General features: G+C 31.2%; 1 protein-coding gene across 1 annotated transcript; it reads left to right on the top strand.

Annotated features, from left to right (window-relative positions):
• Positions 1-442: 442 nt before the first annotated feature.
• Positions 443-10,608, top strand: LOC111694922 (D-alanine--D-alanine ligase). Its single transcript, XM_023463983.1, has 14 exons — positions 443-530; positions 964-1,066; positions 2,391-2,476; positions 2,824-2,909; positions 3,635-3,748; positions 4,295-4,378; positions 4,559-4,634; positions 4,690-4,772; positions 6,926-6,986; positions 7,038-7,093; positions 7,633-7,678; positions 8,976-9,047; positions 9,336-9,430; positions 10,529-10,608. Exons 1-14 carry the CDS (start codon positions 462-464, stop codon positions 10,560-10,562), a joined length of 1,065 nt encoding a protein of 354 aa, XP_023319751.1. The 5' UTR covers positions 443-461; the 3' UTR covers positions 10,563-10,608.
• The last annotated feature ends 274 nt before the right edge of the window (positions 10,609-10,882 follow it).

Raw genomic sequence — 10,882 nt, 5'->3', positions numbered from 1 at the left:
CGTTTTACACTTTTTTCCAGTAAATTCCTCTCTATATATTCTATTCTCTATGCATGTGACCCTTGAAATCTTTGTCTGAACCAAAAGAATCCTTGTGATAGCTCTCATCTGAATATTACAAATTTTCAGATGGAAAAACAAGGATATATTTATAATTTTGATCAGACAGAGTTTTGAAGGTATCGAATTGAACTGGTAGCATGTTGCTCTTGATTGAGGATAACTTGAAATTAATTATTTGAAGCTTAATCTTTATAATAAAACCAGAAATTCGTATTTATGTATGTTGCGTAAAGCCGGCCAAACGGCTGGACCGATTGGGCTGAAATTTTTTGTGGACACTCATGGGTGGCCTGGGGGTGTTATAGGCTAAAAAATCCAAAAATTTTAACGGGCAACGCCGAGCCCTTCAGCTAGTAATAAATAAAGATTCAGAATAAATCTTTAGTTTTAGATAAAGTATGCGTGCCAAGAAGTTGGTTGGAATAGTTTCTGGAAGCGATGATGATGATCATGAGAAATCAATTAAGGTAGATCAAATAAGATCAAATAAGACCAAATAAGATCAAATAAGATCAAATAAGATCAAATACGATCATTAGGTGAAGTTAAGAATCGTTTATCTTAATTCCTTTTAACTGGTTTTATTAACTCATTAAAGCCAAAATTATTATCTTAATATTTTTTTAAAAAACTTGAAATTTGCAATCCAGGAATAGTTGCAAAAATTCTAGATAAAACTTGTACTGTTGGGTTTAAAAGAGTTACAGAAATCTGGATACAATTTTTGATAATATGATTTCAGGAATGGGTGCAAAAGTAAGCACTTTTTTATTTAGGACGGGATGCAAATCTGAGTAAAATTTGGATAAAAATTAAAAATGTTTTTTTCAAAACAGGATTATTTTGAAATATATTGTGGAAGATTTGTAAAAAACTGGAAAAATGTAATGTTTACTTTAGGAGGGGTTGCAAATAGTTCAAATTCTGCAAGATGGGGGAAGATATGATGCTTGTCTTGTGGAAGTCAGTAATCAAGGACCTTGGAGACTTCATAAAGGAACAGGTTCATGTTGACCTATTGTTAAAGGGTTTGTCTAGAAATCTGAGAAATATGTGGAATCCAAATTTCCAAAAAGTGTTTTTTTTTAATAAACTCTGTATATTTTAAACTTTATTTGATAATTGGCACCTGCTGATAACTTATATAAATATCTGTACACTCCCTTTAATATCTTTAGATATTTGGAGAAACTCATTTTGTAATTCTGGAATTTTTATCAGTTTTTAGGTTTCACGTTTTCCAATTAACTTCATTGTTAAACTAGCTTACCACATTTTCCCATTATCGTTTTCAACCGTAGAATTTATATCTTGAACCCAGACTCATTGGCAATCAAGATTCAGGCTAATTTACGCAATCGAGTACAGTGGGACCCTGAAACTTTGGAATAGGAATACGACATTTAAGCGATTATGTGTGCGTATATTTGAAGATATGACACAAATAGTTTCACCAGGATCTGAAAACTCAACTTATTAAGTAAAATTCAAGGGAAAGGAAAGGAGTCTTTACCATAAACTCTGATTTTCTATAATCCTACATTTTTCCAATCAAATATCGTAAACCTTTGATATTTCAAACTATGAATCCGTTAGATCAAATAATCTAAGTTTGAAATATCGAAGGTTTACACCATCAGGTTGCGACGATATAAGTAATAGAAAATTTGAGTTTGTGACAAAGACACAATTTATTTGTTCCAAAATTAATACTTGACCCATTTCTAACACTGAGTGCTAGAAATGGGCCATGTAAAATCATCTTTTTCAAGCTTATTTATAGTTAAATCCAAGCCGAGTTGGACAAACCTACACCATACATTTATTAAAAATGGTTAATGGTACATATTTAAACAAGAAAAGTCAACTTATCTCTATTAGTAGTTAAACTTAAATTTCTAGTTCTGCATTGGGATAAAAACAGTCACGTTTTGATCTCAAAATCTGTTCATGTTGGAATGAAAAAGCTTTAATATTCATATCGTATATTCATAAAAAGGTAGAAACAGGTAAAAGGTAAAAACTATAAATTTAAGGGGTGAAAGAATGTTGAAAAATGAAATGTTATGGCTTTTAAACCACGGCATCGCCGTATAAATTGCCTTTTTTGCGGCATGTTACTATTTCTTTATTTTACAAAGTTGAAAATTCGAAATAAAGTTATTGCTTATATTTTCTCGCGTTTTCATGTCAAATATTACGAAATAAAGTGTTTAAGAAATTGCTTTTAATCAAGATTGGCCAAACTCTTTGACACAAACTCCGTCTGCAGGACTTAAATCTTACCCCCCCCCCCTCATACTTGGTTAATGTTTTTAATTTTCCAGATATCGCTGAGATAGATCAGAATAAGTTCCAGGCAGTGATCCAGGATTTCAGGGTTAAGCCTGACGTTCTCTTGATCCAGGCAAAGGTAGAAATGTTTCCCTAAACATTAGGGTTAATTGTTCTCTAGAGCAGGGTTTTAAGGAATATTTGATAGGGGTTGTGATGGGGGTTTTCTGCAATGGTTTCATGCCAGAATATTGGGTCAAGGCCTTGTTACTTTGGACTCAGGCTAATCAGAAATATTATTCGGAATATTTTCAAGAATGCTAGGGTTTATTCTGAATGTAAATGGATCAAAGTACAGAAAGAACGTAATTTGTTGAATGGATTAAGCTAAAAGTTTATGAAATTTTGAACCTTTTTTGTCCTACCAAACTCTGATTATGGGCGGGGTGGTAAATTATACAATTAAAAATCTGATATTATCTACAGGGTAAACTTGGTGAGAGTGGAGACCTACAGGAGTACTTTGATACCCAAGGAGTCCCATTTTCCAACTCAGGAGTACCCCAAGCAAGGTATAAACACCTTTAGGAGTACTTTGATACTCAAGTAGGCACAAATTCTAATTCAGGAGTACTTCAGACAAGGTATAAGATCCCGAAAGGAGTACTTTGATAATCTAGGAGTCCCATTTCTATATAGTAAGTATTCTTTAAATTGCAAGGTTCACGTAATATTTCGAAATAAAAGTTAAGAAATGATAAGGCTAAACTTTATTTGTTTTGTAACATTTTAAAAAAAATTATTTTTTGATTTGAACTATTTCATAACTGTTCTATAAAGCTATAGTTAGGGTTACCTCACAAATTATTTCTTTAAATCCGATCCGGAAGTGAAACCGGAACCCTTAAAATTTCCAGGCCTAATGCATTACAAATTTGTTTTAAAAAATAATCTATCGCTCAAAGAAAATAAAAGTCTAAATCTTTTGCAAACCATAAAGGAATTGAGTCTTTGCCACAAACTCTGATTTTCTATATATCTTTAGACCAATGTCGTAAACCTTTGATATTTGAAACTTATATTATTTGATCTGACAGAAGTCATAGTCTGAAATGTCAAAGGTCTACAACATTGGAATCCAATTAAAGATATAGAGATTAAAAATTCACAATTTTCGGCAAAGACTCAATTCCTTAAAGAGCTTTAAGGACAATCCCTTGTACAGTCCTCTCTGTAGCCTCATTCTTTGAGGGTAATATTGCATTGGGATTATTGAAAAAGACATGGTACTGTTTAGATTAACGTTTAACAAGTTTGAGTGTGGAAATGTACTGCGTACAGCAGGACTACCTGTTGTACGGTCTGTACTGCTAGGGCAGAACAAGGAGTTTAATGAAGAGTTCAAAACAAAGTAAGTCCATTTCTTAAATCACTATTTATAGAGGTTTTAATTGAAGGAGAACGCAACATGCTTAGTGCGAAAAAGAATTCAGTTTTAGCCATAAATTCAAATTTTCTAATCACTGTATCTGTGCAACTTTATAATGAAAATGTTTGATATTTTAAAATTATTTAATCTAACAGGATTCATAAATGGAAAATTCTAAGGTCTACGAGTTGCAAATATAGGGATTAGAAAATCAGAATTTGTGAAATGACTCGATTTCTTTGATTGGATTTTTTTCACACTTTTTATTATTTGCCAAAATAGGAGGTCTAGGAGACGTTGTTATACTATGGTGCATATATCAGAGTTCTCTAGTTGCCAAAATATGAGGTCTAGGAGACGTTGTTATATATCAGAGTTCTCTAGTTGCCAAAATTATCAGATTGCAATTTCATTTCAGTTAAATTTTCCATTTTTTCTTTCAATACTTTGAAAATGGAGTCAAATTCTACCATTGGTTTAAAATTGCAACATAATTAAAAATGGTAAGGATAATTTGTCTCTTTTTAGATTAAGTAAAGCAATCAGACTTCCCTGCATTGTCAAACCAAATAAGAGCAGCAGTAGTTGTGGAATTACAAAAGTTGTCGCCAGGAAATGATTTATATTGTTTAGACTCTTATTTTATTGTGCTGTACATTTAGATAATTTACAAGACTGTAAAGTACGTTTTAAATCAAATTCTATTCATAAAAACATTGACAAGGAATAAAGAACCAATTTAACGTTCAAACATGCATTTTAAGCTAAAGAAAAATTATGTAAATCCCAAAGTGAGGAGCTACAAGAGGCCATTACAACTGCTTTAAAATATGACGACGAGGTCATTTTTGAGCCTGCACTTGTTGAGGTAAGTCTATATTTTTTTTTTTAATATTTATTTTAACCGTATTTGTTTAATTCAGGGCACCGAGGTATCCTGCACTATTCATGATATTACACAAGATGACATGCTTGAAGCATTTCCAGTTACTGAAATAACACACAGGAATTAGTTTAAATCAATCAATCAATAAATAAATATGTCCGGGGTAAAGACTAACAGACCCTTTTTTGTACCAACTGATAAGTTGTCGTATGTTCTGGAAATGCAACTCTGGAATAATTTTGAAAGCTTCAATCGACAAATTTAACTTGTAAACTACATTCGAATGTCTGGCTTCAGGCCTAACTAGATATCTGAGTAATGCAGGAAAGTTATGATTATATTTTATTAACTAGGATTATAGGATCCATGGCATATACATCAAACACTATACTCGCCTCAAAATCTAACTTTCTAATATTTAATTTTATTCGATATTTAAATTTATTAATAAAGCTAGATCAAGAAGTTTCCATTTTAATATTCAAAGTTTACACCATAAAAATTGTATAAAGGAAAATTTCTAGAGAAAAAAAAGGAGAATCATCTCAAAAATTAAGTGTTACGGTAACAATGATGAAGGCTAAATATTGGTTACAACTGAAAATTCAAAATAAAAATTTGGGCTGTCAAATGGACATAAGGGAAACGAACTCAGATTATGAGATAGAACAAAGATAATTTGCAAATATTCACTTTTAAAAAAATGTAAAATTCAGTTTTTTTTTGGGGGGGGGGGGTAGCACGGTGTAGAAATTAATTATTCATTTGTATATTCAATTATCATTTTACGAAATTGGGTGTTCTATTATCTATGACTGAGTCATTATATTGGAGTACGACTTTGTGATTTCATAGCTCTAATTTTGATTAATCACACAGGAATAAGAGAAGCAAATTTATTATTTACAAACTAGAAGTTTTAAACATTTTTGTTCTTCTCAATAGATCTTAAATTAGAGGAGTTATTTTAGTTTTTCTTGCTTTTTAATAAACTGCTAAATCCACTCTAAATTCAAACTTCTCCGGCATTTTTATCACTGTATTATTTTTGAGAAATTAAGGTTTTAATTTAAAATGTTAACTTACAATGCCCCCCCTCCCTTTCAGGATGATCACAGGTTGCCTCTCCCCCTGAGTTACGTCTCTCTCTCCTTCTACCTCGAAAGATTTAAACTAAAAAATATTTTTTTTATGAAAGTTTGTGGAAAGTATTAAATGGCCGATGCAATTCATCCGAAAAAGGTTAAAGATAGTGATTAATATCATTCATTAAAATTTCACCGACATATTTCAATCTTTCAAAATACACTTTGCAAACACACATAAGACATGCTTATAAAAAATTTGGTTATTTCTATATCTATATATTTATATATATAATTGGTTGGATCTATGAAAATAAAAATCTGTTTGAAATAAATCAATAATGATGATATGGGTGCCAGTCATAATCTACCAATATTCAAATTATTCCAGTTTCCTGCAAATCTGAAAATCAATACGGTCTGACATCAAATATAGATTTTTCGAAATTAATAATTTTCTGTGAAAATGTTGATCATTTATCCAATGAAAGTTAATACGTTGATGTGCATCAATATTTGTATCTACCTGTCTATCTATTTATCTATCTATCTACATTTGTGAATTTTGAGCTAAATCATCAAGTTTCTATCCTTAGCAGTAGTCTAGTATTAAATGGACATACAGCAGGATATAAAAATGAAAAATTTAGATTTTAAAGGAACTGTTAACGTTATTTCAAGTGACCCTTCACGCAAAGATAACAAATTCCCGATTCATTAATCAAGAAAAACGCTTTTATTTTTTTAAGACTTTGTTTGTAAGCTGTTTTTTGTTTTAAAATATTAATTTTCACTTTCTTTTATTAGCAGCAAATAAATATTTTCTGTGAAATTTATGGAAACCGCATTAAATGTAAAATATTCGGTAGAGAATAGAATATATAGAGAGGAATTAAAAGAATCTCTCGGTATGAATTTTTTCAGTCCCTTTTAATTAACGAACTTTTGCGTAAATCGGGGGGAGGGGGAGGGGGGGACGGCTTGTTGTACAGTATAGATACATACTATATACGGCAAACCGGGACGGTGCGCCAAATGCATTATTTTCCTTCTGGTAAGATCAATGTCGTACAGATAAAAGGACGTATTATTGAGGGTGCACAAAAGTGTGACACACAAAAACTCACTCAAAACATATTCAAACAAAAATGTGTTTATTAATACAGATTTAAACTGACCCTTGCTCAGTGGGGAGTTCTTTCATACGAATTCTTCTCAACCCAATGCAGAGATATCAACGCCAACTAAGGTTTGTCAAAAAAATTTTCATAAATGTTTCCTAATGTGTGTGTTATTTTAGACTTTAAGAGGAGAGGTGGTGGCTGAAGTTGTAAAAATTGCCAAGCTCGCCTACAGGGACCACATAACTAATAAAATTGTTATGATTATTTGCAAATTTAGGAGGAAAGGAATTGAATTTTTGCCACAAAATCTGATTTTCTAATCTTTATATCTTTGGAACACAATATATTAGTCATTTGATATTTCAAACTATGAATTCTAATTGATCAAATAACTAAGGTTGAAATAATATCGGTTTTACATTCAGCTTGCAAAGATAAATGGATAAGAAAATAAGAAAAAAACTCAGTTCCTTTGTTTATTCAGTTTTATTAACACTTCTTGTTTTGTCATGAGCTTCATTATAACATTAAACCAAAGTTCAACTTAACAAAGAAACTTATTTTTCCCCAGAACCCAAATTTTCAATTTCCCTTATCCTTGCAACCTGATGGTATTAACCTTTAAGTAGGTTTTTTGATTACGGATACAATTCATAGTTTGAAATATCAAGAGATATGGATTAGAAAATCAGACTTTGTGGCAAAAAAAACAATTTATAAAAGCATTAAAGATTTAACAGAATAAACATGTAATTTGTATGTTTGGTTCAGAACCCTTAAACTCACTGGTCTGGCATCTTTCGATATGATTATCCAGGTAACCCTTTCATTTCAGAATAGATAGATATAATTGATTGATAATTTATTGATCTAATTGTTTGATAATCAATCGATTAAATGATGGTAAATAGAAACTCTAGTTGTTAAATCTGCAAAGAAACTGAGATCATGCCTAAAACCCTTATTTTCTAATCCCTATATCTTTGCACCATGAAGGTGTAAACCATTGATGTTTGAAACCTTAACGATTTGATCTATCAGGATTTATTGTCTAAGTATCAAATATCAGGTTGCAAAGATATAGAAACTATAAAATTCAAGTTTGAGGTGAGATTGACTAGTTGGATCCTATGATCAATCACTGTTCGAAAGTTTTACTAAGTGTAAGCAATATTTTTCACATAAAAAAACTGCTAACTTTGTTTATTTTCTTAAACATGATAATTCTAAAAAAAATATTAATCTGTAGGGCTACCCACAAAGAATAAGACTTTATGGAATCTATTAAATGTCTTGTACCAAATAGATTCTAGTACAATAGATGGCAACATAAAATTTGTACACTCTCAGTACAGCTCTATTCTTGCGTCACAAGTGTCATCTCAGTTTTTGTGTACGACAAAATTATTTTTAATCTATATATAAATTTGTTGTGAGACATCACGTGACCACAGGGAAGGTTTATGAATGATCAAAATTTCAAATATTTGTCTCCATCAGAATTCGATCTTTATTAAATTTTTGAAAATTTTGAAAATCCACGAAATTTTTTGTGAAAATCCGCGAATTATTTTTGTTTTGTTTTACGATGTACACAAAGAGAACATGTTCACAATTAATTTAGAAGATGGGCGCGAAGCGCCCTATAAGGCTAGTAGTGATAATTTTAGAATAAAGTGCATGCTTTCCTTAAAGTAAAATAAGTGCATTTTTATGTGTTCTTTATTTTCTGTTTATACAGTTTTTTATTTAATCTTGGAAAACCTGTCAACTAATGTGAGCAAATTTCGTTTTCATTGTTATATTTGACACTTGTGACGTCGTGTATAATTTTTCCATTTCTCTGTTGCCATCTATTGTACTTGATAATCTATTTGTCTTGTGCACAAAATGCCTGAAACCATTTGTTTGCATGCAAACAAATGGTTTCAGGCATTTTTTATTTTCATGCATTTTTTAACTTGTTTCTTTTTTGTCAAGCCTTCAAGTTTTCTCTTAAAAAATAGTATTCAAGGCAGAGGATAAAATTCAACCTTTTGATCGTTAGATTTAAAGATTGTCATTAATGTCTGATCCTATACATATGAGTAACCCTGTGGCTGTATGTTTCCTAGGACGAACTTCCAATTATACTGGAAGTGAACTCTGTACCACTCTTAGGTCCTAATAGCTTGGTGGAAAGACAGGTTCAAATTTATAAGCTTTTTTTCTCATTTAATTATTTTTTTTTGTATTTCTTTGCACAATTTTTTCTTATCCCTATCCCGGTTGGGACATCATGATTTATTTTTAATTCAACTCAAGAACAGATTGCACTAAAATGCTAAAATTTTTATTCACCTTATATTGAGAGTTTCGGAAGAGAATTTGAATAAAACCTCCTTCATAGACCCTCAAAAGTACGGGAAATAAATTTTTTTTCTAGGTGAGCTTGTTTTCCAAAACCTGCCCTTCTTTTTTAATATTGTGTTCAGGTTAAAGCAGGTCTATCAATGCAATGGCAGAGAAATATTCCTAAATTTTATAATTTACTTGTGGAACATGCAGTCAGAACATTTCCTCTCATCAGGTATACTAGGCAGGGGTTGAGGAAAAAATAGGAAGGGGGCAAAGGGTTTGTACATCTCCCCCCCCCCCCCCACCACACACAGGTTTCCCACACTAAACAGATTTCACACGTTTAACTTTCTGTGCGTACTGCAGTGATCTGCAGTACACTGAACGAAGAAATAGTTTGGAGGAGAGAGTGCCCCCTTAAAACCACGGATATTTAAATTTATACATTATGGGTACGAACAATTTTAACTAAAATCATAAAAATAATTATCCCTTTTTCTCTTGTTTGGTTTTCTGAACACGGAGTTTTCGTTTTCGAAATTATTTAAGTTGTTACTTTGATATTCTATTAATTTTAAGCGACCATGGCTATTGACTAATCTGCTTGCTATTTGTTCTTAATAGCAAATAGAAACATTTACTGAAACTTAAATCTCTAATTAAGTCAAATCAGGGGTATTTACACTGCACAATCGCTGTGTTTCATGTTAATTTAATGTCGTCTTCTTATTCCAGAGTTTTCGGGTTCTAGTTTATATTTATTTACCCTAAAAATTGTTACATCAATATCATCAAAAACAATATTAATAAAAATGGCGCGCCATTCTGTATCCCTGTAAATATTGATGTAATAAAAATAAAATATCGTGAATCCACCGTAAACAAGAAGATGGAAAGGTTCATAACCCTGTGGTTGAGTAGTACAGCTACTATATAATATATATAGTAATAGAATAAGAATTATTACAAAATATGGTCGGAGGTCTAGCTTCTAGCTGCTTCTAGCTTTTAAACTGTAGATAAAATAAGTTGAAAATTTCAATTATGTAATATCTTTGATGATTTTGCGATTTTACAACAACCACTTCCACAGTAATCTGGCAATCACTGTATAGTACTTAATCAATGCTTAATCCAATACAGTGAGAACCAGAAAACTTGATTGTCGTTTTGTTCTTTCTTTTGATGATTATATTTCGCTGAGGGTTATGTAGACCACTATATAGTTCAGTTGCCAATAAAAAATCAAGCATTTGACGGTAATAAGAAAACAGAAGACAATGATATTTTGACTGGTTTATGATTCTCATTGTACAATTAATTTATTTAGGATGAAGAACCAGAAGAAAACTGAGAAGAAATAACACCATACATGTTTAGATTTAGAAAATACAATTTTAATTAAAAATTCTTAGTTTTTGTTTGTTCTGATGTTGTGTACAATCCAGCAAGTATGGTTTATCCTTGAAATCTTAAATGCCGGCGTTTAGTGAGTATTAAACCTTAGTTTCAGACAAATTAATGTCAGGATAATTTAACCTTAGCTTAGACATATTTTCCCTTGTCAGTTTTATTTCAAGATGCGTCTAAATATGTCTACATGTCTGTCAGTTTTACATCTAGATGTGTCTATCTAAATTGTGTATATACACCAATATGTCTTTCTAAATATCTATGTCAGTGG

Source organism: Eurytemora carolleeae, unplaced genomic scaffold (assembly GCF_000591075.1).
Source record: "Eurytemora carolleeae unplaced genomic scaffold, Eaff_2.0 scaffold204, whole genome shotgun sequence".
Lineage (NCBI taxonomy): Eukaryota > Metazoa > Arthropoda > Copepoda > Calanoida > Temoridae > Eurytemora > Eurytemora carolleeae.
Note: the sequence above shows the minus strand (reverse complement) of the source record. Positions and strands in the feature narration are given on the sequence as shown.